Here is a 27,583-nt window from a genome sequence, read left to right as displayed (position 1 = left end):
GGACATTTATTTTAAAATATGAATCTAAAATTCTACCAATATTACAGTACTTAATTTCCTATTCAATTTTTTCAGATGCATATGTATTTTTATATAGTTGCAGTCATAGTGAACACACAACTTTGTATCCTTTATACTTAACACTGTAAATATTTTTTCATGTTGTTGTCAATACATAGCGTGCAAGTAATAATATTTAGAACTTGATATGTAAAACGGCTAGAAGAGATGAGAAAAAAATTATATTTTTCCAGGGCATTTTTGATTTTGTTATCAAAACAATGGAAAGGTTTTAAAATTATATTTTAATCTGGAATCTTACCTCTAATTATGTGAAATATGGAGATTATGCAAACTTATGCAAAGCCAAGCTATTCATAAAACATGCTTATATTTCTTAAATGCCAAAGAAATTTATATCTGTAGAAGGTCCTGGGATTCTAAATCTAATACATTTAATTTTTTAGATTTCTAAGATTTTTCCATGGCTTCAGAATTTATGGAAAATTTCCCATTATTGTTTAGGGTGAAGGAGTAAAGACACATTGGACCCTGAGGCATTTCCACTCATCCAGGACCACCGTGCTCCACTTCCAGGATATTTGGAAGGCCTCCCAAACTTTAAACATGCATTTAAGTGCTCATTTATGAAGGTAAATTAGTGATCGGAAAAAACCCACAAACGACATTTCCCTCCTAAATGTATGGGATTTATCGATAAGTAGTAAGGATTTCCAAACATGTACGCCTATGGATAGAGCTGTGAAGGAAGAAGAAAAAAGGCAGCAGGCAGTGGAAACCTGTAGGCGTGGAAGGACTGGAAACTGGCCGCCCGCCCCGTCCTCCTCAGAGCGCTGTGAGGCCCGAAAATCTCAGAGCGCAGGTAGCTGCAAACCCACGTGGCCCTGGACTGGGCAGTGAAGAGAACCACTTATGAAGTGAACAGGGCAGGCATGACTCCTGCTGTCACGGCCCGGAAATCAGACAGGCGCACACCTATTAAGGGAGTGTTAGGAGGGCGGGCTGGGGGTTCCCAGGGAGGGGACACAGAGCGTCCTGTCGCCGCGTCCATGCTGGATGAGCAAGGTGCCTGGGATAAGCCCTGGTGCGGGGACAGGCGTCAGGCGTGGCCGGGGGAGAGCACGGCGGGGGGGCGGGCAGGGGCAGAGCCACTGAGTGACGGCACACCTCTTTGGGGGTTTTGGCCATCCTAAATTACGTGAAACACAATTCTGACATTTATAGAAATCGAGATAAAAGTAATTTGATTACTAGCATTTTCAACACTTGAAATGCTTGACTTCCAGCAAGAATAATGAGAGATGTCTCACATTTACCTTAGGTACTTTCTAGACAAGAAGGACTGAAACAAAATGGTCTGAAAAGAGAAGGTTTAAAACACAAACACCCATACTTTCACTTTATATCAATTCTCAATTTTCTCCACGGAAGGAGAGCCAGGACCTCCAAAATCCAAATTGCTAGATGGTTTCTTTCTTTTTTTTTTTTTAAATATTTTTCTACTTTCAAGTAAGACATACTAGAGTATAATATGTCTTTATACTTTTTTTTTTAAGTAATTCCTTTATTTTTATTTTTATTTATTTATTTGTTTTTAAAATTTATTTATTTTTGGCTGTGTTGGGTCTTCGTTTCTGTGCGAGGGCTTTCTCTAGTTGTGGCAAGTGGGGGCCACTCTTCATCGCGGTGCGCGGGCCTCTCACTATCGCGGCCTCTCTTGTTGCGGAGCACAAGCTCCAGATGCACAGGCTCAGTAGTTGTGGCTCACGGGCCTAGTTGCTCCGCGGCATGTGGGATCTTCCCAGACCAGGGCTCGAACCCGTGTCCCCTGCACTGGCAGGCAGATTCTCAACCACTGTGCCACCAGGGAAGCCCTAGATGGTTTCTTTCTAACGCTTGTATTTGTTTGTAATATAAAACATGCTTTCTTCTCTTTGCAGGAATTTATCTTTCTGATTATGTTGTTCCTGGGCTAATATGAAAGTTCACTTGTATTCTCTGAGTGTGTCATATATAAGACAGTATGTTTCAAATACTTATGTATATAAGAAATGTAAGCATACACATATTGTACATACAGGCATAGATAATAAGTCAGGCAAGGCCACAGGCTTGTGGGCAGCAAAAGGAAGTCAATCTAGGATTTGGTGTGTCATAAAAGCCTCGGGAAACATAAAATTCAGCATAGCACCCAGATGAACAGCTTTGTGTCTCGAGGAATAAATCCTGCGTTTTCTTCACTTTGGCAGCGCTGGGAAGCGTATGGCGACTTGAGAAAGAGAACATGAAAGGCCGAGAAGCACGGTGTGTGTGGGAGGGACGAGGGGGGCTCAATGGGACAGTGAGAGCTCCGGACCTCAGCCCTCGCTGGACCTCCTCCCACTGGGACGCCTGCAGGGGGCGGTGACCCGGGGAGTGAGTGCCTGAGGTCCCAACACGAAACGGAGCCAAGTGGCAGAAGGGTCGTGCCTCAGTGACCCTAAGGGTTCAGAGAAGAAAGCGCTCCCGATCTTCCTCGCAGGACACTGGGGAAGGAGGGCTTCCAACCACCATTTTCTGAGTTAAACTGTGGAAACTTGACGGACGGGGGCCTGGTCATACTTACTCGGTGATGTAGGGGGAGGTTTGTGGAAACTTTTCCTTTTTGCTTTCTGAAAGAAAGAACAAACGATGGAAAGTAGGTTGAGCCTTCTCAAGCAGCCCGAACGGTCCCAACCAGGAAGCACCGGTGTGTTCAGAATGGGCGGGGGCGGTAGATTAACTGGCCAAAGCAGAGTGCAAGCAAAGGAGGGAACCGGGCACAGGGAGGCGCCCCCAGACACAGAAGCAGCAGCCCAGCCTGCGTCCAGCGGAGACGGAGGTGTGCCGACTCAAATCCGCCCTGAAGGTACCACCAGCTGTCCCCACGCCACCCTGGAGCACGGGGGCGTGACTGTCCGCAGGGGGTACTCAGCAAGATGAAACCTGAGAGTGAGGCAGAGGGGAAGGTGCAGCAGGAGTGGCCCGCCTGGAACCCGGGGGCCCCTTCCATGCCTTCTTCCCCGATCTGCTTCACACCGGACAGAGAATCCCACTTACTTCCCTGCCAGCGGGAATACTGAAGTGCTCCGTGCAGGCTGACTTTCCCCCAGGAGATTGGTCCAGATCCCTCCTCCTCCCGGGAGCATCTTGGGCCCATGCCCTCAGTGGCGTGGAGGGAACACTCAGCTCTGCGGAGGTCCTGCGCCTCAGACAACAGGCCCAGGGTGCTGCCCCTGGCGTCCCCAGAGCTGTGGTGGGATGTGCTGGGGCCGCCTTCCCCCAGGGCTACGTGCTGTGGTTAGGCTAGAATTTATCTGCTGGGAGGCAAGCACCTGCCAAAGTTTCCTTTCTCACACCTCCGCCTCCGACTGCATCACGGAGCTCTGCTCCCGCGCGCCCCCCCCCAGTTACTTGTCAGGATTGGGGGGCTGGGGGCGGGGAGAGTGCGGGCCAAACCCAGATGCAGGATAGGAACTTGTCATCAGCCTCAAAAGTACTCAGCTCACGACTAACTTCTGGGTAAAAGTTTTAAAATCATAATCTAAGTTATTCAAATCCAACTGAGGGCTTGGAGCTTTTCAAACTCGGAGCAGCATTTGGAATTTGTGATGGGGCGCTACACACAGCACTTGTGGGGAGGCCGCGTGTAAGCGTGTGAGTACCGTGGAAAGGGAAACCCGGGCAGCCACGCCCCCCCTCCCCTGCACTCACCGTCTCGGAGTCAGAGTCGAAGGTTATTGCAGACAGGCTGTCATCCCCCTGGAGGAAGAGATGCAAACAGCGAAAGCTTCAGGCGCCAGCTTGGCTCCACAGTCACCCTGACAGAGCGGGAGCGGCCGGGCCAGGCCGTGCTGCGGCCGCAGAGCCCCCATCCAGCTCAGACCATCCGTCCACGACACTCACAGCAGGAGCGGCCAGTCTGTCCCGTCGCATCCGAAGGCACAGGTGGGGACACAGAACAAAACTCTGCTGGCAGGGCTGCTCCCGGCCTGTCAGTCTAGCGACACCATCTCCACAGAATTGACAAACGCTTCTGTTTTTTTTTAACTTAATTGAAGTATAGTTGGTTTACAATACTGTGTTAGTTTCAGCTGTACAGCAGTGATTCAGTTACATATATACGTATTTCAGATTCTTTTCATTATAGGCTATTACAAGATATTGAATATAGTTCCCTGAGCTACACAGTAAATCCTTGTTGTTTATCTATTTTATATACAGTAGCGTGTATCTGTTAGTCCCATACTCCTGATTTATCCCTCCCCCAATGAACGGTTCTTGATAAAAGGATTTCATCTTTGTATCAAAGCACAAGGAACCTGTGACTGCATCCTGGTGAGAACCAATCAAAGTCATTCACGTATCCATCAGTACACGAGTTATTTGGGCGTATAGAGGTTCCTACCTTCTGATTCCAGTGATCTGCCCTGGCCCAGGGAGTAAAATAAAATCTGTACTAACACCAGCACTAGCATGTCAGGGAGAAAAGGGAACTTTCCCAAGAGAATGATGTGTCTGTGTTAACACACTTACTCAAGTTTAAACCCTACAAAGAGAGAAAGCAGAACAATTTCTAAAATCCCTTCACCATACTGTACGGTTGACCTAAACTGCTGATACTGAAGTTAGGACTGAATGCCCCTATTATGAACCAATAATGCCGTATCCGGGTGGCGGTGTAATTACGTTTCAGCGAGCTGTCTGGAGTGTAGCTAAGTCCATGTAGGGCTGTAGCGGGACTGGACTGCATTCTGGAAAGCCCGTGTATCGTCTACAAGGTTAACCATCGGTACATTAGCAACAATTCTGCTAGCCGCTTGAACTTTTACTAAAAACGTACAGCCGCACAATCACACGGACAGGGGGCAGCTGTAACAGGGGGCACCCTTCCGGTACGCGCCTCTTAAACAAGGAGAGTCCAGCGTAAGCATGCAAGGGGACTGGATTCGGGGGACGAGGGGAAGGTAGTGCGTTCCAAACAAACAGAATCTTTAAAAAATCAGCCACTGAATTAGTTTTTTGATGTCATTAAACAGGTGACATTATAAGGTATAAATAGCAAACGATAGTTATAAAGTTTTCATTGAACCAAGTGTATGGAAATGATGTGCAACATTGAGGCAGGGAAGGCAGGGAACTGGTATACATACGATGTAGGAGATCAGGAAAGCCAGTCAAAAGCTCAGTCTTGGTCTCCTGGCATCACAAAGGACAGCCCGCCAACCATGAAGGTGAGTTGTTAACAACTGCACAGAAAAGTAGCAACACTTTCTTTTGTGAATACTTGTCACTATTCTTTGTTCTGAATAAAGTCTTGAAAACTTTTTAAGGACCTGCAGTTTCTACGAGGGAAGGAGGTTATGTGTGTGGTGAACAAAACGAAGTGGTCTCTGTCTTCATAGGTGGGCTCACCCACACCATCGCTTTCCCCCCCAGTCAGTCCCCCTCAAACTCTGCTACCCTCCATCCTGCCAGTCAGAAGGAACTAAAGAAGCAAAATATAAGTATCTGAAATCATAGAACAGCCCAAGATCCACCCCTTCAGTCAGCAGCATGAAAGAGACCATATACAGTATTAAAAAAAAACAAAAGAGCACGTTAACGGCCGAGTCATTCTTCCTTCTCCAAGTATGATCTGAGCTGCCACGCACTCCTACATGAGATCGCGTTCATGCACCGTGAGTCAGGAATCCGCAGGGCGGTGATGCTGGTCATGTCCCTCACCCCTCTGCATCTCAGCTTCCTCGTCGACAAGGAGGACACGTTCTCCTACCAGGATTTTCAAACCATTAAATATATACTAATTAAAACACTGGGGAGAAAAGACACAGTGTCCAGAAAGAGATGCAGGAACAAACGGGGATTTAGTATACGGTAAAAGCGGGGAAGGAATGCATTGATCCAGGAGGCACCTTCCAGAACGGTGGGGTGAGGAGCTTGGAAGGCCCTCTCCTCAACAAACAACCATTGAACAGAAGAAGCCACGAAACAATCAATCTTTTGCGGTTTCTGGAAACTGACCTAAAAGCACACAGCTATGGGGAAAAATTCATTCAAAAAAATCTACTAAATCCAGGGAAGAACGTTGAGAGTCAGGGGCACCCCTAGGCTCCCCGGCTCCATCTGATAGAAAGGACTCCAGAGAGCTCTCCTCCAGGCGGGTGCAGTCAACACAACAGGGGTGGTGGTGGATCCCCTGTCCCCAGCTCCCAGAAGTAGGGTGTAAGCTCTACCCCAGAGGCGGCAGGCTAAGACTGCCCCTGTGCTGGTAGGGCAGAGGGTCCATGCAGGGAGGGGCAGGCCCAGAAGGAGTGTCACCGCGGGGAAACACTGCGCTGTCCCTGCTGTGCAGCAGCCCAGAGGTCCTCCCCAAAGGGAGAGGCAGGACGGCAGCTGTGCCGAGGGGACTGACTGTATTTGTACCAGAGAGTGGAGAATTCCACGCCTCCCTGATTCCATTGCCAAGTCGAAGACAAGGTGGGGAGCGATCCCGAGGCCCCCAGCTCCACGGTCGCGAAGCAGAGAGCTCACTGGCAGAGCAACCAGAAGGTGAAGAGCTCAGAGCGCCCTCCTGAGGTCGCAGTCAGCCCCGAGGCTCAGGGAGGCTGCCGGCAAGCACCGGAGTGCTGTCAGAGCAGGCTTGGGCCAACTCAGAAACAGTCCCCACGCTGCACCCACACCTACCAAAGGGCGCGAGCCCTGGTGGTGCTGGGGCTTTGGCCAGCTGCTGACCAAACCCTGGCTGAATGATAAACTACCCTGACCCGAGAGCAGGCCCCAGGAAGCCAGGCTTCAAAGTACAATGACAGGTCTTCCATGGTGGCGCAGTGGTTGAGAATCCGCCTGCCAATGCAGGGGGCACGGGTTCGAGCCCTGGTCTGGGAAGATCCCACATGGCGCAGAGGAACTGGGCCCGTGAGCCACAACTACTGAGCCTGCGTGTCTGGAGCCTGTGCTCCGCAACAAGAGAGGCCGCGACAGTGAGAGGCCCGTGCGCCGCGATGAAGAGTGGCCCCCGCTTGCCGCAGCTAGAGAAAGCCCTCGCACAGAAACGAAGACCCAACACAGCCAAAAATAAATAAATAAATAAATAAATAAATAAATAAATAAATTAAAAAAAGAAAACTTCAAAGTACAGTGACAGACATCCCCGGAAGTCCAGAGAACCACACACGTGTCCAAGGATGCCCTCTCAGGAGAGATGGGAGAGGGAAAAACCCATATGCGCTAGTTCCCCGTTGCACGTGGGCAAAAATGTAACCCCTGAACTGTGACAGCAGCCTACACACACACACACACACACACACACACACACACACACACACACACACACACCACTCAATGGTTAAGGGCAAAAATCTGACCGGCCCAGGGGGTGAAACACAACCTCTGACCAACAAGTGGCTTCTGCTGACCCAAGGGTAACCCCTAGGTAGTTGGGCTAAAAGATTTAAACAAGAAAAAATCTGAGACGGGAAACAGAGGCCGCACGGTGCGGGGACATCGACTTCACACAGTTAGCTCAGCCAAGTCACTCGGCAAATAAACGAACCACTGAGCAAACCACATCAACCCCTGGGGAGGAGTTGCTGTAATATATTATCTAAATGTCTAGTTTTCAACAAAAATCTATGAGACATACAGAGAAACAGGAAAGTGTGACCAATATACAGGGGGAAAGAGCAGGCAATAGAAACTACTTTTGAAGGGCCCAGATGATGGACCTGGCGGACAAAGGCTTCTAGAGCAGGGAGAGCCGTAGAGCAGGGAACAGAGAATCTTACAAGTAGTAAACGCCCTGTAAATGCTCTTATTATCTTGCTCTAGAAACTGTGAGCCCTTTTAGAAGTGTTGGCCCTTAAATCACCAGGGACCACGCCCAGGCTCCACTTCACCCTTGTGGCTCTGCCCTGGCCAGCGGGGCCTGCTCACGGCCACGGCACAGTGGGCTCCCTGGCACCGCGGTAAGTGCTCTGTGAAGTTCACGAGCAAGCCCAGTGGCGGCTGTGTTCGGGGGATTGGACAGACTGGACAGTGCCTGTTCACAAGAGGTTCTTGTCTGCTTGAGAACAGACGTAAGCTCAGCAGAGAAATCGCCAGTTAGCCTGGGCCAAGGGCGGCGAGTCTCCTAAATGCCCGAAGAGCCCTGCCCCAGCCTCTTCCACAGACTGGGTTCCTGGAGACCAAGGCACTGGGGCTCAGCTTGTCTTTGTGTCCTCAGAGGCCGGCATGTATAAGGGGCTCAACAAACGCTTCTATGTGCAAGAACGTTTACAGCAGCATTGTTTCTAACAGCACAAACGTGAAAACAAGAGAGTAAAAGCGGGCTTCCCTAGTGGTGCAGTGGTTAAGAATCTGCTTGTCAATGCACAGGACACGGGTTCAAGCCCTGGTCCGGGAAGATCCCACATGCCACGGAGCAACTAAGCCCATGCGCCAAAACTACGAAGCCTGTGCTCTAGAGCCTGAGCTCGGCAACAAGAGAAGCCACCGGAATGAGAAGCCTTCTCACTGCAAGGAAGAGTAGCCCCCGTTCGCCGCAACTAGAGAAAGCCCGCACGCAGCAATGAAGACCCAATGCAGCCAATAATAAATGTAAATAAAATAAATAAATTAAAAAAAAAAAAAGAGTAAAAGCAAGGAAATGGAGAGTTAAAATGGGGGTATCCTATTAGGTTAGCGTTTTTATTTTTATTTTTAAAAAATATTATCTTTCCATTTTTGCATGAGGAATAACTGTCGAGATTATTTATTTATTTATTTATTTAGGCCGCGCCACACGGCAGGCGAGATCTTAGTTCCCCCACCAGGGATCAAATCCATGCCCCCTGCAGTGGAAGCACGGAGTCTTAACCACTGGACCGCCAGGGAATTCCCACGTTAGAGTTTTTTAAAAAAAAATTTTTTTAATTGAAGTATAGTTGATTTACAGCATTGTGTTAGTTTCAGGTGTAAAGTGATTCAGTTATATTAGACATATATTTTTTCAAATTCTTTTCCATTATAGGTTATTACAAAATATTGAATATAGTTCGCTGTGCAATACGGTAAATCCTTGCTGTTTACATTCCATATATAAGTGAGATGATACAGTATTTGTCTTTGATGTATTTTTTTTTTTTTTAAATTGAAGTAGAGTTGATTTACAATGTTGTGTTAGTTTCAGGTGTACAGCGAAGTGATTTAGTTATATGTATATATATAAAGTTAGAATTTTAAAAATCATGTTTTTGAAAATGTGTGGATACGGGAAGATGCTAGGAATAAATGAAATGGCAAAGGTTACAAAACAATATAAATATGATCTCAAGTTTTAAAAAGCATATGAAAAAAAAAAGATGCATTAAAAATGGTCAGAAGGAAATACACCAAACATTAACCGTGGTTTTCTGTAGGCAGTTAGATTATGGGTAATTGATTTTCTCTACTGGGCATGAATAACGTTTATAATCACAATATGAGAAGTTGAAGGAGCAGTAACTGAGGCCACTGTAGACGGGCAGGCCTTCCAGATGAGGCAGGACTTGGTGCCTTGAGGGACAAGTAGGACACTTCAGCAGCTCCAGTGGCAGCAGCACTGAGCCCCTGCTTGGGGTGAGCTCTGTACAGCCATGCTGGGTACTGCCATCTCTGGGAGAAGGAAGCAAAGTGAGCCAAGTTCCCTTTGTCTGGAGCTCTCCAAAGGCTTCCCACTGTGGCCCGAATAAATTCAAACTCCGTGCATGGCCTGCAAGGCTCTCCATGGTCAGGCCCATGGCTCCCTTCCATCCACACCCATGCCCTTGAGGAGATCCCAGCAACTTTCTTTCAGGCCCTGGAACCACTGCACTTTCCCACCCCAGGACCTTTGCACCTGCTGGTCCCACTGCTCTCTGATCTTTACCAGACTGCCTCCTTCTCATCAGTGACATCAGGACACTCCAACTTCTCAGAGTGGCTGTTCCTGGCACCCAGTCTAAAGCAGCCTCCCCAAACCACCTCCGTTACATGGGCTGTTTTATTTTCTGCAGCGCACTTTCCACTTTCTGACTTGATGGACATGATCTGTTTTTTACCTTGTTCTCCCCCACCCCACCCCACGCCACTGGAATGCAGTTTATTCATCCACAATGATGTCTCCAGCAGATGGTTGGCACGCCAGAAACACTAGGTAAACCAAGTCCCCCGCCCTGGAGGCAAGGGGTGGGCAGACACTTGCGCAGTGAGCTCTGTCACCCGGCGGGCCGCGGTCGCTGGCTCGGCACAGGCCCGGCTTCGCAGGCGCCGAGCAGCGAGGGCGCAGTGTCCGGGAGGGCTTCCTGGAAGCGATGGCCAGTGCAAGGACGAGCGGGGGACTAGAGGCGGCTGGAGGCTGGGCGAGGGGCGGCGACGCCCGGCCAGCCGCACGTGGGCGGGGGCCGGAGGCCCGCTCTTATGCGGTAACAATAATGGCAGTAGTCACCGGCGGTCGCCGGCCCTGCGCCCCCTTCCTCCAGCCCGCGCCCCGGCGAGGGGAGGCAGCCAGGGGACCTCCCCGCCCTCCGCGCTTACCGTCTCCGAGGCCGGCTCCCCGGTGCTCAGGGACATGGCGGCGGCGCTGCCCGATCGCCCCTAGGCGCTGCGGGTAAGGCCGTCCGGTTCTGGGGCTCCGCCGACCGCCTGGCTGCCAGCAGCCTCGGGGCCTGCCAGCGCGCCCGCCTCGCCCCCGCTGCCATGGCAACCGCGCGGGCCCCCGAGCCCCGGATGTGGCCGGCGCCCCGCGAGGCGGGCCGACCGTGAGCGTGCTCGGGGAGCCCCGGCGGGTCAACAGGCTGCGCGCCCAGAGTGTAGGGCGGAGATCGGGGCGGAGCTGGAACAGTCCAGCCGCCGCCGAGGCTGCAATGCGAACCTGTGCACTAGTCACCAGAGCCGGATATTAATATTTATTAGGTTAACGTTGAAAGGGACAAGGGGCTTCTGCGGTGTCCACGGTCTGCCAGCTCTGAACGCCTGGCATTCAGAAAACCATCTTCCTGATCTCGGTACCTTAGGCTCAAGGGTTCTGATGTAGCCACAGGACAATAAAAAATAAGAGTTTTCAGTCACTGTATTCAGTGTGCATCATGAAGATCTTTAGGCGAGTTGGGCTGCAAAGTTTATTTAAATTATTAGCAAGTATAACCTGCCCTTTCTTTTCATACAGACCTCCAAGGGCATCTACTCTGTCCCCCTGCCCTGCTTTATTTTTCCAGCCCCCTGGCCTTTATGATCTACAAGAACTTCCCATGTCTAGCATGTAAGCTCTCTGGGGCAGGGCTGTGTTTTGTTCACGGCTGTATCTCTGTCCTTTGGAACAGGGTCTGGCACATAGCAGGTGCTCAATCAATAGGTATTTGGTGCCCGGCAAGTCATAACTTCTTTGTGCCTGTGTCCTCAAATATAAATTGGGGAAAAGCGTTGTGGTGAGGATCAAATGAGTCAGTATCTCTAAACTGCTTAGTGCAGTTGCCGGTTCCAGAGTGAGCGCAGTGTGACGGTGTTCGTACACTGTTATGAGGTGAACAAATGAATGAGTCTCCACACAGGGTAGCGTGGTGTAGCAGGACGAATGCCTGGCAGGTTATTACTGTTCGAAATCTAACACCACCAATTACTATGAGTCCATGACCCTCGTTTCTTCAGTCTCTTCATCTGTACAACAAAGGGGGTGAGCCACACGGTGGTCGGACGCTGTCTCCCCACAAGCTGGTTAGTGCTCAGGAGCCCAGGTTTAGTAGTTTCACCATTGTCTCCTTGTCTGCAAAGTAGAAACAGTTTCAGGGCTTTTGTTGGCACTGAAGGAGAAAACACAGCTAAAATTCAGCATGGTTCCTGGCACATGGTAAGCACCTCAAAAAAACAAGCTACCAGGTAACGCTTTGCCGCTGGTCCAATTACTTTAATGGTATTTTAAATGGCAAAATTTTATTTGTTCTGAAATTATCCCCTTCAGTCATTGGCGCTCCTCTGCTCTGTGAAGCCCTGTTTCCTGAGTGGTGTCAGGTACAGTCTGTACCCCAAGTTCTGGTTCCCTATTTACACCTTCCCTGATGGATCCTAGAAGAAACCCCATGCTCTCCTCTGAGCTGCCCCCAGAGTTGTTTATAAAAGGTGAATCTTACCAGGCCTCTCACCTTCTTAACTTCCATCTGCTTCCTCGGGGGGGTATTGTTCACGTGGCAGACAAGTGCCTTCACGATCTAAACTACCTATGCGCCAGTACCTCTTGCTCCTCTCCCTCTCCTGGGGCTCCGCAAACCCCCTGCCCTTCCTGCATCTGTTGTTTCACTTACTTTCTCTTAGTTACAGCCAGTTCCAGAATTTCCATGCTTCCACTTACAGTTTTTTGACTTTACAATGGTGCAAAAGCATACATATTCAGTAGAAACCGTACTTCAAATTTGGAATTTTGATCTTCTCTCATGCTACTGATATGCGGTAGGTAGGATCCTTTCTTATGACGCTGGGCTGCGGCGGCGGGCTGCAGCTCCCAGGCAACCACGCAATCACAAGGGTAAAAAACCATCCACTTACAGCCATCCTGTACCCAGACAACCATCCTGTTTTTCACTTTCAGTACAGTATTCCATCAATTACATGACATATTCAACGCTTTATTATAAAATAGGCTTTGAGTTAGATGATTTTGCCCAACTGTAGGCTAATGGAATCGTTCTGAGCAAGTTTTAGGTAGGTTACGCTAAGCTATGATGTTGGGTGGGTTAGGGGCATTAAATGCATTTTGGACTTACAAACGGGATGAAACCCCACTGCAAGCGGAGGAACATCTGTCTACTACGCGGCTGGCGCTTTGCTTCGCTTGCCCGCCCAGACACGTGGTCCTTTGGCCGGCGAGGCCACGCCCCTTCACGCATAGCCACGCCCCTTCCGCCGAAAGCCCTGTCTTCCGGGCGCAAAGCCTGCCGGATCCCCGAGCACTTATCTGTGAGCGTCCCGGTTGGGGTGGGTGATGGGTCAGGTGGACGCGTTCGGCGGTGGCATGTCCGTCTCAGCCTGAGCTCGTTCCCCGAGCCTGGGCCCTCTGGGCTCTCGGAGTCGCCTCCAGGGCGCTTTCACGGTTCCCCACGCCCGCGGTCCCCGTCCTCGCCCCCTCCAAGCCCGGCGGGTCGCACGGCACGGGGCGGGGCCTGCAGCGGTGACGGACGCGAAGCGGGTGAGGCGCGCGCCAGGGAAGGGGTCGCCGTCGCTGTGGCTGGCCCCGCGGGGTCGGGGTTCGGGGCCCGGGACCAGGGCCGGAGAGCAGCCTGGGGCCCGCGTGTGTGGCCCGGGCTGGGCCGCGGCCGCCGGCCTGGCGTCCTCAGCGGGGTCCACGGGGAGGGCGCCTTGCGCAAGGACTGAGCCTGGCCAGGGATAGACAGACGCCCCAGCCCAGGCAGGCCTGTTCCTGACCCGGCAGAGTCACTGGCCACCCCACCCCCCTGTAAGAGCCCTCCCTGAGCACAGGACCGACGGGCTCCCTGAACCCTTCCCAGGCCGGACACGCAGGTCCAGTTGCCGTCCCGGGAGGAACCGGCAGTGGGCAGGGCGCCTTCCCCCCCGCACACTCCTGCTGCAGGGTTTTCACACTGACCTTGGGAGGGACAGACACACACCTCCGGTCTGGACTGAGCCACTTACAACTCGGACTGAGCCGCTCTGCCTCCTGCACGTGGCCGGCCCCAGAGCGCGCACACGCCCCTCGCTCTGGCCCGCCTGCAGCCTCGGTCAGCTTGATGCTCCCTTTATTCTCGCCTCCCACCAGCGTCCCAGGTTGGCCGACTTTGAGCTGCTCAGGCCTCATGTTGTACTTAAGATTCCCTTCCATCTCCACCGCCAGAACTGAGGGCTCTGCTCGCTCTTGGCAACCTCCGGTCCCACCTGCGCTGAGGCTTTACATCGATCCCGGCAGCTTGGAGTTTCCGTCTGAAGATTGTGGTCACCTGGCCTGAGGTGGAAGTCCTGGGGCCTGGGCGGGCGTGGGGACTGCCTGTGACTAGGGCAGGTGGGGTCTGGCCCTGACATTGCCTTTGCAGGAACCCCAGCCTCGTCATGGACCCAGAGTGCTCCCGGCTCCTCCCTGCCCTCTGTGCCGTCCTGGCAGACCCCAGGCAGCCTGTGGCAGACGACACTTGTTTGGAGAAGCTGCTGGACTGGTTTACAACAGTAACCGAAGCAGGTAAGGTGAGGGTGCTGCTGGTGATTTTCCCCGGAGGCCAGAGGGTGCCGGGCTCCCCTGTCCTCGGGAAGGACTGTCTGTCCAGTGTCCTTCCTTCATATCTTAAAGATTCCCCCTGGCTTTGGGCACACGGCAAGCTGAGCCTAAGGGGATGATCAGGAGAGCTTGAGCTGCATGCAGGCCTCCCGTTATTCAGGCCATGCTAGGTGGCTGCCGAGGCCACGGGACAAACTTATCTTCTTGTTTGCATTTTTTTTGTTTTAAGAAATCGGTTTTTCTTTCTGATTATGTAAGTAATACATATTCTTTATATAAAACTTGAACAGCACAGAGGAGTAAAGAGGAAGATTAAACCACTCCGAACATTTTTTTCCTTCCAACCTTTTTCCTTAACACATCATAATTCTGTACTTTTCTTATAAAAATGAGGTCACACCGTAAATAAACATGATATCTTGCTTTTTCTCTCTTACTGTCTTAGTGGGTGTTTTCCCCACTGACACGTTGATTTTATTGACTGTATGTCAGTTTGCTCTGTGAATGGACCTTAATTTTACAATTAGTTCACTGTTGTTAGATGTCTGTGTTTCTAATGTGTCATTATTATAAATAATGACATAATGGCTTTCTCTGTACGTAAACCTGCTCATGTCAATGTTTGGCTGATAATTGTTTTAGTGTGGGTTACGTGTCATAAATTTCTGCTATTTGTTTCTTTGGTTTACCCTGTTCTTTTACCCTCTTTTGAGTTGAATATCTAGGTCTGTCTTGTTTTTCTAATAGATGCATTTAAGGCTACACATGTCTCTGAAGGTATCACTTTAGCTGCACCCTGTAAGTCTTACTATGCAGTGCTTTTGTTGTGATTTACTTCCAAATATTTCATACTTTTCATTATAATATTTCTTCATCCACAAATTATCAATATTTAAAGGGTATCTTTAGATTCATGACATGGGGTTTTTTTTCAGTCTTTTTGTTACTGATTTCTAATTTATTTCATTGGAGTTAGAAAGTATTTGTATTTTGATTCTTTTATATCTGTTGAGGCTTTTATCGTGGCATAGTACACAGACCATTTTTGCACATATTCTCTAGATTTCTCTATAGGATATTACTGTTTGGAATTTATAGAGTCCTCAGTTGTGGCCTAGTAGTTAAATTTAAAAAAAAACTTCTTAATTGAAGTATAGCTGATTTACAGTGTTGTGTTAGTTTGTGGTGTACAGCAAAGCGATTTGTTTTTTTTTTGTATATATATACACACACGCTTTTTCAGAGTCTTTTCCATTATAGTTTATTACAAGATATTGACTCTAGCTCCCTGTGCTATACAGTAGAACCTTGTTGTTTATCTTATATATAGTAGTTTGTATCTGCTAATCCCAAACTCCTGATTTATACCCCCCCTTACCCTTTAGTAACCATAAGTTTGTTTTCTATGTCTGTGAGTCTGTTTCTGTTTTGTAAATAAGTTAATTTGTATCATTTTTTTTAGATTCCATATATAAGTGATATCATATGATATCTGTCTTTCTCTGTCTGACTTACTTCACTTAGTATGATAACCTCTAGGTGCATCCATGGTGCTGCAAATGGCATTATTTCATCCTTTTTTATGGCTGAGTGATAGTTCATTCTATACACACACATACACACACACACACCACATCTTTATCCATATCTGTCGCTGGACAGTTAGGTTGCTTCCATGTCTTGGCTGTTGTAAATAGTGCTGCGATGAATTTTGGGGTGCATGTATCTTTTCGAATTATGGTTTTCTCCAGATATATGCCCAGGAATGGGATTGCTGGATCATACGGTAACTCTATTAAAAATTATTTTTAAATAGCTTTATTTGAGATTTGATTTACATACCATGAAATTGATCTATTTAAAGTGTGTAATTCAGTGGTAATTTTGCAACATTTTCATTCCCTTAGAAGAAACCTGGTATCCATTGGCAGTTAATCTCTATTCCCTCCTCCCGCAGCCTGTATTTTCCTCAGTGTTGTACATGATGAAAAGAATATAGTCTCCATACGTGTTCCTTAGTTCAAGTTTACATTGTTAAAACCTGTGATGTTCTTGCTAATTTGTTTGCTTAATTGTTTTTGAGAGATATGTGAAAATCTTAAACTAAGATGGTGGATTCAACAATTTCTCTTTGAAATTCTGTCTTTTTTTCCCCCTTTGTATATTTTGAAGTTAGGTTAGGTATGTACAGTTTTAGACTGTTATATCTTCCAGGATTTGGCTGTTTGAGCAATGACTTCCTTTCTAAAGCTCTGACAGAGCTTTTTGCTTTAAAGTCAGTTTTGTTTGATATTACTCTTGCTGCAGCAGCTTTTTAAAAATTAGGATTTGCCAACTGTATCTTTTCAGCCTTTACAAATGTGGCCTTCTGTGTTGTCACGCTTCATTGTTTCTTGCACACAGTGTGATGCTAGCCTTTGGTTCTTGATCTAGTCTGCACAGCTCTTTATTCTCATGGACAGTTTAATTTGTTTCATTTGTTGAGTTTACTGTTATATTGGAACCTATTTTTACTATATTCTTTTGCATTTAAAACATTTTTTCCATGCCTTGTCGTTGTGCCTTTTACCTCCTTTTCTGCCCCCCATCGTTTAATAAAGCTTTTGTTCTTTCAGTCTTTCTGGTTTTGAAGTGAGTTTTGAAGCATTCTGCTTACGTTTTGGGGGGTTACTCTTACGTGCAAACTGGATTTTAAAAGTTGAAAGTCAGCTAGAATCTCTGTCTTCTGCGCCAGCCACACACGGAGCCTCGGGCGCTTTAACTCCAGCTCGGTCCAGTCTTCCGTGGTTTGTCGTCTGGTGTTTTGATTCTGTTTTGTTTTAACTCCTTCAAAAGTTAACTTAATTTTTAAAGTCAGTGCTTTTTTAGGTTCGCCCACGTTTTTGGTTTCTTTGATTCTTGCTTCTCTCTCCTTCACCCTGGTTTTCCCTCCTTACTGTGCCATTCATCGTCCTTTCACAAGGGCCTCGCAGTGGAGGCCCTCCCAGCGTTGCCCCAGGTTTCCTCCCCCTTCCCCTGCCCCACCCCCGGCAGCGCTTTGGAATGACAGAGCAGTCGCGAAGAGACGTTTTAGATGCCACGTCTGGAAAAGAATGCCTGTTCCATTGTGCTTCTTGCTTTCGTATTCTCAGTTTAAGAGAAAAGTATCCATTGGAGAGGTGAAAATTGTCTTCTGCTTCAATTTGCATTTCTTTTTCATAATCAGCAAGGCAGAACATCTTTCGTGGTTTGCTGGCCATTTGTATATTCTGTCCAGGTCCCTTGCCTGTCGTTAAGGTATTGGCTTTCTACATTGTCCCCCCTCATTGAATTAAAGTTACGGATCCTTCGTGGCAGTTGTTGCGACTGTTTTCTCCCAGTTGGACTGCTAAGTCTAATAGCCTGAGAGAAAGGGAGTCTGGGGGCTGCCAGAAGAATGGCCCCTCAGGGAGGCATGCGCTGTGCCCCTGGTGACATGCTTCCCGGCTGGGCCTGTCTCCAGGGTCCAGTCTCCTGTTACTACAGGAGAATCCCTGCCTGGTAGAGCTGCTGTTCCGCGTGCTGAAATCCCAGGACCTAAGTTCCAGAATCCTCTCCTTCTCACTCCGCCTCGCAGGGATATTTGCAGCCCAGGAAGACTGCTTCCAGTATCTTCAGGTGAGCCTGGGTCCTCCCACCTGAGTGACCCACCTTCTCCTGCAGGTACACAAAGCAGTGGTGGCTGTCATGACCCCTGAGTCTCCGAAGCTTGTTTTGCCCCCGTGTCTTGACGTGTACCGCAAGGTTTTTATTCCTGAGTATAATTCTCCTTTGAAAAACTCACCAGGAATGGTGTTGGGGTGAACGGGGAACATCTTAAAATAAGGCAGAGCTGGGGCTGGCTCTCTGCTCTGACACCGCCCTTCACAGGTGCTCCTCAGTCCAGCAGCGCAGGCTCCAGGGGCCCAGCCCACCCCAGCTCGCTGCGGGACAGGCTTCCCAGGATGTTCTGCACTGAGGTGTGTTTTAGGAAATGACTTCACGTGTGATAATCCACCCATACCTCTGGTGCTTTGCAGTTGGTAAAACACCTCAGTTTACAAAATCACATTCATGTTATCCCGGGCGACCTGGCCAGTAAGCAGGTCAGGAGTCTTCATCTTTTTCCTGGATTAGGAGACAGTGAAGGCTCAATATAAGAATCCCACAGAACTGGCAGAGCTCACACTAGACCCTGAAGGGTCGCACTGTTCGAATGTTCTGTTACACCATCTGTTTCTCTGAAAGTAAATCCTCAGTCCCAGTCAGATGGCCTTCCCCAACTTCACTGATTTCCTGAGTACTTCCCAGTTCCCATCTCTACTTCTCCAGGGCCTCCTCTTCCTTCCCAAGGCTGACCATGGCTTTAGAGGCTTAGAAGGCCGCTGACTGCCCTTCAGTCTGGTGGTTGGCCCCCTGTACGTGGGGACGAGGGACAGGGGCAGGTTCGGGCTCTGAGTCGCAGTGGAAGGCTGCTCTCTGTCCTGGGCCCATGGCACTGGCTTGGGCTCCTGTTCCCTTTTCACCTGGTCTTTCACAGGCTCCCAGGGGGCCTGGCAGCCCTAAGGGCCCTTCAGCAGCCAGATGCTCATCAGTAGCTGGTGTCTGGGCAGGGGACATGTGGACAAACTACTTGAGGCAGGGGCCCGAGCCTTTGTACCTTCCCATTGGCTACGAGCTGCCCCCAGGGAGAGGCTGTAGCTCTGGGGGGGCATTTCGGTGACGCGAGGTCCCACAGAGGGCCTGCCCTGTGAGCTGCCGCCTCCAGCAACACCCCTCAAGGCCTCGAGGCCATTGCGGAGTTGGAGTCATCCTTGAGCGACTGGAAGTGTGTCTCCGAGGCCCTGTGGTCTCTTACTCTGGAGTCTGAGATGACTCGAGGGTGGGGACCAGCATTTTATTGTCAAGATAGACAAGGCTCAGAGCTAGTAGCTACACCCGTGAGGGGCTCCGTGGGTAAGAGGCAGCCCCCGAGTTTCCCACTCGTTGTGTTGGCACCCTGTAGTGAACAAGAATCTTGTGCACGTGGCAGCAGATCAGGACAATGCGTATTGTCCTGTGGACGTCCACGAGCAGATGGGGACTGAGTGGGGAGTTAGCCACTGCCTGCTGACGGGGTGGGGTGGCCAGCTTCGTAGGGGCAGTGGTCTTGCAGCCAGGTTGTAAGGGGTTTGAGCAGGTATATGGGGGGGGTAGGCCTGACTCATGGGGCGTGCTGGGGAATCCAGGGTAGGGGACACCTGGAGGAGGGCAGGTGCCCTGGAGGACCCCGAGTGCCAAGCACAAGAGCCCAGTCGGCTGTGGAGACCTTTGGGGGTCCTTGAGCGCAGCATGTCACGGTCAGAGGGGGACCTTGGGCGTTGCAGTTGGTGGGCTGTGTGGGGGAAGGGTTTCTGAAGTGAACGGTGACAGGGTTGATGAGCCTTTATGGAAAACCCAGTTCTTCCTTCCGAAGTTCTCTCCCCTGGAAGGCAGAGGTGGCAGTGCGGTGGCCGCCATCGGCTGGCCCTGGTGGCCACCTGCCACCTCTCACAGGCTCTTTGTGTCGGCAGCTCACGAGAAAGTTCCCCCAAAGAAGAGCCTCGACCAGCTGTGAACGATAGAAAAGCCATCGCTGATGTGTGGTCCCCTGGGACCTTGCTCAGGTCACCACTTCCTCCTCTGCTTCCCAGCAGGGGGAGCTGCTGCCCATGCTCTTCGGGGAGGTGGGCCCCCTCGGAGGAGCGGCCTGGACGGCCCCCGCTGTGCGCAGCGGCTGGATCCAGGGCCTGCGCACCCTGGCACAGCACCCTAGTGCCCTGCGCTTCCTTGCCGCCTGTGGTGAGTGCCCCCGTCTGCCCTGCCTTCCGCCTCTGCCCTTGCTGTGCCTGATGCTGTGCGACTCCTGGGAAGTCACTGCACCTTGCCGGGTCTCTTCCTCTGAACGTGAAAGTGGCTGTGGTATCGTAGGGCTGTTGTGAGGAACATTCAGGGTAACCAAGGGTTGGAGGCCCCTCAAGGGTGTACGGTGTCCTGTGGCTTATAGGTGAGACCCAGCAGTTGGGGTGGCTTTGAAACTGATGAGAAGAATCCAAAGTGGCCAGGGTTCTAAAGCCCCGCGCCCTGTGATCCCTCCGTCTGATTCCTGTGCCTCTGAGTAGCGGGGAGGCTGGGCCTCTAACGGTGCCTCCGCACTGGGTGGTTTCTGAGTTCTGTCCGCGAGGTTCTGAAGTCAGTGGTTAAAGCTGCTCAGTGGTTTCCGCGTCGCTGCTGTCACCATGGACTCTGTTCCAGCTGAACCCTGTTTCTTTCCCCACCCGTTGTCCCTCCCCCTCCCCAGGTGCTGTTGACACCATCTTCTCCCTGCAGGGAGATTCCAGCCTGTTTGTGGCCTCGGCAGCCGGGCAGCTCCTGGTGCACATCCTGGACTTGGCGATGCGAGGCCCAGCCGAGGGCCGCTGCAGTCCGCAGGCTTGTGACTGGCCAGCATGTGCCCAGAAGATTGTGTGTCACATTGAAGACTCCCTGTGCTCCATAGCCACCCCGCAGGTCACACAGGCCCTCAATGTCCTGACCACCGTGTTCGGGCACTGCCATGGCCTTTGGACGCAAGGCCTTTGGGTGCGGCTGAGCCCCCTCGTGGCCCGCCTGCTCGAGAAAGACCCTGTCCCAGCCTCACACTCGCTCGTGGATCTCCTCCTCAGCGTGGCCCGGTCAGGCCCCCGGGGCGCAGCTGGTGGGGTGGGCAGGAGGGGGGGCTCGTTTTCTTCGGGAAGTCTTGGGGCAGCCATCACACCTGGGCCACATCTCACTGGCTGCCCGAGAACGCTGCCTTGAGCAGAGGGGACACCAGAGGGGGTCTGGAAGCCCGCACACCCGGGAAGGGCCTTCCGTCTCAGCCGGCACACCCAGCCCAGGCCACGGCGGCCCCCCGGGCACGGTGTGGGCTGGACGGGGGAATGACGTTCTTTTCCTGGGCTCCTCCGCAGTTCTTCTGTGCCGAGTTCTGACCGTGGCCTGTGGGAGACTTTGGCCCAGACTCTGAGCCACTTGAGCCCCACACAGGCAGGGCCTCTGGCTTTGGGGATCCTGAAACTGCAGGACTGGTAAGGATTGGGGTTCATGTTGTGTGAGGCGGGCAGAGAGGTCAGGGAACTTCAGGGGAGCTCCTGAAACCAGAGATCAGTCAGAGGCGGCTGGCCGGGGCGTGGCCGGGCAGTCCGTGGGTTATCACCAAGGTGTTGGCACAGGCTCTGGCTTCTACATTTTTTAGTGGTGGAATAGCTTTTTCACAGGCTCCCCAAAGATAAAAGAGACTCTCGGAGCAGCCCTGCTCAGAGCAGGGTTGGGTTCATACTCAGGATCTGCTCAGCTGCCTTCTGCCACCTCCCCAGTGGCCTCACCTTGTGGATCCCGGGCCGCCCCGTGTGCATGCCACTGGGGTGGGTACCAGGGGCTGTGGGACGGTGGAGGGGGACCCAGTAGACAGGAGTGACAGGACAGATTCCCAGAGGGAGAGAGATGTGCGCCCTACCAGGAAGGGGGTGTGGGGTCCGGAGAGGTGGGAAGGAAGAGAAATCATTCCAGGGTTTCGGGCGGACTAGAGCCTGTCTTGTTGGCCCAGGTCTGGGGTGAAAGTGGGCACAGGGCGCTGGGGATACGATGCCAGCCTGGCTCTGGGCTCCAGGGTCTCCGGATGTTCAGAGAGAGGGAGTGGTCCGAAGGGAGAGGGAAGGATTGGGCAGCTGGCTTGGAGGGAGAGCTCTGTACCAGCTCGGCCTCCCAACCACCCTGGGCCCAAGCACATCGGCGAGACCATGTTCCAGAACGTAGGAAAGGACATCTCAGCATTGGGAGTACTTCCGGGAGGTGGGGCATCCCACCCCTTTGGCCCTGAGCAGGCACTGCCCATTGGAGTGGGTGTGGCCAGGCCTTGCCCAGGCTCTTCCCGGGGCCCGGGTGGTGCTTCCTAGCAGCTCCTTGGAGTCCCAGGCCAGCGGTGTGAGTGTCGGTCACAATGCTTACAGGGAAGCTGTGTCTCAAGGGGGTGTCCAGATCCCCAGCACTGACCCCTTTGGCCCAGACTTGCTGGGGATATTAGGAGGGTAGCCAGCTTGCCTGAGGGCGGGGGCAGCCCTCACCGCGTCCTCTGTCCTCAGTCCACAGGCGCTGAGGACCCAGGCCTTCGGCGTCCTCCTCCAGCCCCTGGCCTGTGTCCTGGAAGCTGCTGCTCAGGCCCCTGGACCTCCAGGTAGGCTGCTGGGAAGGGTGGGCAGGTGCAGGAAGGCAGGACCCTGGGGTCCTGAGGACGTCCTTGGGGCCAGGGCGGGCCGATGGGCAGCGGGGTACCTGGCTTGCCACGCCACCGAAGAGTGAAGGTGGCTGCGGTGTCGGCTGCCGCCCCGGGTGTGACTGCTGCTCGCGTCCCCGCCTGGGAGTTCATAGGGCAGCGTTGCGCGCTGTGGGCATCAGCTGGAGCGGCCCCCAGAGCAGCTGACCCTGGCAGTTGGTGGTGGTTACGGGGGGCCTGGGCCACGTGGATGGTTCCTGACCCAGAGCGGGCACACGGGCTTGGCGCTCGTCCTCCCAGAAGGTCAGTTCTGCGACGGGAGAGTGAGTTTCCTCGCTGCGACTTGGCTTGCTTCAGCCGCACGATGGGGTGAGGATTAGAGAAGGGGGCCCAGCTGTGCCTCGGAGCCGCGTGTCGAGCGTAGAGATGGGCCTCTGACCAGCGGAAACCGGCCCGGGCACGGGCTGCAGGGAGAGCGGGACTGCTCGAGAGCCCTGCAGACGGGTTCAGACCTCGGCTCCGGCCGGCTGCACGCCGCCCTGGACGAGCCACCTGCTCGGAACGTCCGGGCCTGGTCTCTGGCGTGAAGCAGTGACCAGCGGCAAGGCCTGTGGTGGCCACGCAGGAGGTGCCCGCTAACCGGGAGCTGTTTCTGGCTGTCCTCCAGGCTTGCTGGGTGGGGCCGCAGGCGACCCGATGACGGTGGACACGCTCCTCTGCTCCAAGTCGGCCTGCGTGGGTCTCCTGTGCTGCGCTCTCAGCCACCTGGGGCTGCTGCAGCCGCTGGTAGGTATGGCCCGGCCCGGCTCCACACTGGCAGTGGGACTTGTGGCCTGCACTGACCCTCCCTCTCCCCCAGCCCCAGCGCCCCTCGCCCTGGCCGCAGGCGCCCCTGCTTGGGGCTGCGGTGACGGTCCTGCGGCTCTGCAGTGGCTCAGTGGCCCCCACCTCCGATGTGGGCGGCCGCCTCTGTGCGATCCTGGTGGGCTGTGGCCGGGTCCAGCGAGCTGCCCTGGATTTCCTGGGGGCGCTGTCTCAGGGGGCCGGTAAGTGAGAATGCTCTCTCCGCACAGCTCGGGTGTTGGGCGAGCCCCACAGCTGCGCAGAGATGTCCCCAGACTGCTGTCCTCCGCGCGTCTCCTCTGGGGCAGGGGCTGGGATTCAGCTGACCGATGGGTTCTGCCCCCTCTTCTCCTTGGGCTGCCACACTTGCGGGCTGGGGAGGCCCCAGGGTAGGAGGTTGGGTGCCTCAGCCATCCACGTCTGTCTCAGGCCCTCAAGAGTCGGTGACGCAGGTGTTTTCCGTTCTCCTGGAGTACCTCATGAGCCCTGAGTCCAGCTCCATGGTACACGCACAGGGTGCAGGGCGCGGCGGGGGGGAAGGGGAGGGGGAGGAAGGCAGAGGCAGGGCACCCCTGCAGGCCTCTCTGGGGCCAGAATTGCCTCTTTTTTTTTTTTTTTTTAAATAATTAAAAAATTTTGGCTGTTTGTTGCTGCGTGCGGGCTTTCTCTAGCTGCGGCAAGCGGGAGCTACTCTTTGTTGCGGTGCACGGGTTTTGCATTGCAGTGGCTTCTCTTGTTGCTGAGCATGGGCTCTAGGTGCAGCGGGCTTCAGTAGTTGTGGCTCACAGGCTCAGTAGTTGTGGCTCGCGGGCTCTAGAGTGCAGGCTCAATAGCTGTGACGCACGGGCTTAGTTGCTCCGTGGCATGTGGGATCTTCCCGGACCAGGGCTCAAACCCGTGCCCCCTGCGTTGGCAGGCGGATTCTTAACCACTGCGCCACTAGGAAAGTCCCCAGAATTGCTTCTTAAAGTGAGTTTCAAGGGGCAGGCAGCTGCACAGGGTTCGGCCCGGGGCCTGGCACTGGTGGAGATTGAGTGAGGGGTCACCGGGCTGTGGAAAGCAGGGAGAGGATCCAGTCTTACCGGGAATTCTCCACGAGAGATGTAAACTAGAACCAGGTGGGCCTTACGCTTGGGGTCCAAACTCTCATTGAGGTTTCCTGCCGATCTCCCCGTTCTTGTAGCCCCAGGGTTGAGTCATGCTCTGGAGGTGCAGGAGTAGCATGTGCAGTGAGCAGGCAGTGGGGAGATTGGCTGATAGGCCTGGCAGATTCCGGGGCTTTCAGGAAAAGGTGCCGTGGGTAGTTCCTCCTGTTTTGGTGCAGAAATTTCATTTCCCCGTTAGTGGGGCTTCCTGACAAGAGCTGCCCCCTCCTCTTCTCTCTCGCCAGTCTTGGATGCCAGTCTGCTGCTTCCAGAGGCTTCTGCCTCGTAAAAATGAAGTCCGGTGTTCCCTCTCCCCACGCACCCTGTCCCCATCTTACACCCCAGGGCAGGGGCAGGGGCAGGGGCAGGGGCACTGGAAGGTGGACGGGGGCAGGCAGGCCAGCTCACCCCTCCTGGCCCTGCAGCCCCACTCTTCCCGCTCCAGGTTCTGAAGAAGGCCTTCCAGGCCACACTCAGGTGGCTCCTGAGCTCACCCAAGACCCCCGGCTGCTGCGACCTGGACCCCCGCACCCAGCTGTTCCTCAGGGGTAATCCCAGCCCCTCCCAGGGGAAACCGAGGGAGGAGCAGGGATGGAGGCGACTGGGGGCTGGGCAGGAAGGCAGGGTGGACATGGCCCGGGCCCCGCTGAACCGTTCCCCCTGCCCCAGAGCTGCTTCCTGTGCTACAGAAGCGCCTGTGCAGCCCCTGCTGGGAGGTGAGGGACTCAGGCCTCGAGTTCCTGACCCAAATGACCAGACACTGGGGAGGTGAGTGCAGGGGGTGGGGCCGGGGGCGGGGCGGGGCCCTGTGGGAGGGCTGGCCTGGCCTTGGCACACTGTTGTCCCCAGGTAGTTGGGAACTCGGACCACCTAGGCTGCCTCTGGGAGAGGGAGGAGAGGCTGTGGACTCAGCTTTTGGTCATAGCTGGTTGTGGCTGCTTGGACCCCCAGGGCAGGCCGGCTTCAGACAAGCGCTCCTTGCTTCAGAGGTGCCCGAGCTCACCAAGCAGCTTCTGCAAGACCCTGAGAGTTACGTCCGCGCGAGCGCAGTGACCGCCACAGGGCAGCTGTCTAGCTGGGGGCTGCTTGCCGCCCCTGCCAGCCCTGAGCGCCCAGGGGCTCAGCAGGTAGGAGGCAGTGGGTCCTGTGGCCGTGTGCCCACCTGGCGGCTGTCCTGATGCCGGGGTGGAGTGGGTCTGCCGCCCAGGGGTGGCATTCGGGGTCGGGCGTGTCCCCTGAATCTCCGGCGCCGCCTCCTGGAAGCCCTGTCACTTGGACACAGCCACCCCCGTTTGACGGTGGGCAGATGGGGGGCTGAAGGGCACATCGCCTGAAGGAAGCCGAGCGTGGCAGGGGGTCCTCAGGGGGTTCTCCCTGCTGCCCCCCGAGCCCGTCCGCGGGAACTCGACTTCCCCGGCCCCTCCCCCCTCTTCCCACCCCGTCCTCCAGGAGAGCCTGCTCGTGGAGCTTCTGCACGTCCTCTGCGCAGACTCGGAGGGCTTCCCCCGGAGGGCCGTCATGCAGGTCTTCACCGAGTGGCTGAGGGACGGCCATGCTGACGTAGCTGAAGACCCGGAGCGGTTTGTGGCCCGAGTGCTGCAGGCGGCGAGCAGGGACCCGGACTGGGAGGTGCGGGCCCAGGGCCTCGAGCTGGCTCTGGTGTTCCTGGGGCGGCTGCTGGGCCCGCGCGGCTCCCACTGTCCCTGCGCCGTGGCCCTGCCCGAGGCAGCCCCGCCTGGCACGCTGGCCCAGGCCCTGCCCGAGGCAGCCCCGCCTGGCATGCTGGCCCAGGCCCTGCAGGTGCTCTGCCGTGTGCAGCTCTTTGAGTTTGCCTTCCGTGCCTTGTTTGACTGTGACCGACCTGTGGCCCAGAAGTCCTGTGATCTTCTCCTATTCCTGAGGGCCAAGGCTGCTCCCTGTGGCAGCCCGCAGGAGGCGGGGGACAGTCCCAACGTGGCCTCTGTGGAGGCCACCCTGCAGAGATGGCAGGCAGGTGAGCAGGGTCAGCCACTGGGGTACCTGGAGCCTGGGGCCGTCATGGCTGTGCTGAGGTCTATAGACCTGGAGGGCCTTCGGGACACTCTGGCTGAGAGCAGTGACCACGTGGAGAAGAGCCCCCAGTCACTCCTGCAGGACATGCTGGCTGCCGTGGGCGTCCTCGGGGAGAACGAGGCCGACTGCTACTGACCCGCCTCGTGGCGACCTCCCCAGGACCCTGCTGCTGCATCACGTCCCGTCCTCGGGCCCTGCCATCCTGAGGGCTCTAGTCTGGCCTGGCTGCACAAGGGACCCTCCAGGGAAGTCAGGACCAGGTGAGCCCAGCAAGCTCAAAGAGCCCCACATTTTGATGTATTGCAGAAGAAGTGGCTTATTTTCTACTCAAAATAAATGTGATTTGACGGTGCCACTGGGTCAGCACAGTGTTCTAAGACTGCCCAGGGGTAGGCCCCAGGCCTGGTAGGGGCTTGGAGAAACATCTGGGGTGGGACCCTCTACACAGTGGCCACGTGCTTCCTTGGCATGGAGGGGTGGTTCCTCTGCTTGGATCCCACCATGCCCCAGGGACACCCAAGGTCAGAGAGCAAACAGCTCAGGCTGGAGAGTGTCTGGCCTTGGTCCCTGGCCCCTGGCGATAGTGACCCCAGGTCTAACCAAGCCAGGTTTTCAGTCTCTGAACCCCCAGGATCAGCTTGACCTTGTAGCAGTTCAGAGCTCACCATTTCAACTCACCAGGCACGTAGAGTCGCCAGTGGTAACATCAGGGGAGTTGAGGTCTGGGCTGGTCCTCAGGTTACCAAACAGATGGTACACCAGTCTGAGCTCTGCCATTTCCCAGCCATGTGACCCTGGGCTGACCTGTTTCCTCATCTGTAAAATGGGGATTTTACTCTGCCTCCCAGAGGTGTCTCAGTGTTCTAAAGCACCCAGCACAGTCAAAGAAGAAATCTCAAGAGAAACTTAAAAATATTTTTAACTGAATGAAAATGAAATTACAGCTTACCAAAATTTGTGGGATGCAGCAGAAGCAGTGCTCAGAGGGATATTTATAGCATTGAATGCGTATATGAGAAAAGAAGA

The 27,583-nt window shown here is 53.6% G+C and overlaps 2 protein-coding genes across 13 annotated transcripts in view; one reads left to right on the top strand and one right to left on the bottom strand.

Moving 5' to 3' along the window:
- The window catches only part of IQCE (IQ motif containing E), a 41,311-nt gene extending 30,457 nt beyond the window's left edge, over positions 1 to 10,854 (bottom strand). For 5 of the 7 annotated variants that reach the window (XM_082428465.1, XM_082428466.1, XM_082428468.1 and 2 more), the window contains exons 1-3: positions 10,573 to 10,853; positions 3,754 to 3,801; positions 2,627 to 2,672 (exon numbers count right to left, since the gene is read on the bottom strand). In XM_082428465.1, coding sequence (XP_082284591.1) covers positions 2,627 to 2,672; positions 3,754 to 3,801; positions 10,573 to 10,608 — 130 coding nt within the window. In that variant the 5' untranslated portion in view covers positions 10,609 to 10,853. Of the gene's footprint in view, positions 1 to 2,626; positions 2,673 to 3,753; positions 3,802 to 10,572 lie in introns of all 7 variants that reach the window. The other 2 variants (XM_082428470.1, XM_082428467.1) reach the window with 2 other exon arrangements.
- Positions 10,855 to 12,913: 2,059 nt separating this feature from the next.
- BRAT1 (BRCA1 associated ATM activator 1) lies at positions 12,914 to 26,909 on the top strand. 6 transcript variants are annotated; one of them, XM_082428463.1, is made up of 16 exons: positions 12,991 to 13,213; positions 13,802 to 13,989; positions 14,073 to 14,215; positions 17,733 to 17,887; positions 19,921 to 20,068; positions 20,568 to 20,940; positions 21,217 to 21,333; positions 22,387 to 22,478; positions 23,185 to 23,303; positions 23,377 to 23,563; positions 23,790 to 23,863; positions 24,951 to 25,053; positions 25,175 to 25,273; positions 25,457 to 25,632; positions 25,955 to 26,257; positions 26,297 to 26,909. In XM_082428463.1, exons 3-16 carry the CDS (start codon positions 14,089 to 14,091, stop codon positions 26,690 to 26,692), a joined length of 2,469 nt encoding a protein of 822 aa, XP_082284589.1. In that variant the 5' UTR covers positions 12,991 to 13,213; positions 13,802 to 13,989; positions 14,073 to 14,088; the 3' UTR covers positions 26,693 to 26,909. The 6 variants fall into 6 exon arrangements, with proteins under 6 accessions (XP_082284586.1, XP_082284589.1, XP_082284590.1 ...); XM_082428460.1 differs by lacking the exon at positions 12,991 to 13,213 and adding an exon at positions 12,914 to 12,984 and having other exon boundaries at positions 25,955 to 26,909; XM_082428464.1 differs by having other exon boundaries at positions 19,924 to 20,068; positions 25,958 to 26,909.
- Positions 26,910 to 27,583: the final 674 nt, after the last annotated feature.

The sequence above is a fragment of the Balaenoptera physalus genome (assembly GCF_965194825.1).
Source record: "Balaenoptera physalus genome assembly, chromosome: 16".
Classification (NCBI taxonomy): Eukaryota; Metazoa; Chordata; class Mammalia; order Artiodactyla; family Balaenopteridae; genus Balaenoptera; species Balaenoptera physalus.
This window is presented reverse-complemented; position numbering and strand designations above follow the sequence as displayed.

Coding starts and splice junctions, on each gene's coding strand:
- BRAT1 (XM_082428460.1), top strand. CDS start 14,089: ATGGACCCAGAGTGCTCCCGGCTCCTCCCTGCCCTCTGTGCCGTCCTG. Junction 25,054..25,174: donor CACCCAGCTGTTCCTCAGGG/GTAATCCCAGCC, acceptor CCCCTGCCCCAG/AGCTGCTTCCTGTGCTACAG. Junction 25,633..25,954: donor AGCGCCCAGGGGCTCAGCAG/GTAGGAGGCAGT, acceptor CCCGTCCTCCAG/GAGAGCCTGCTCGTGGAGCT.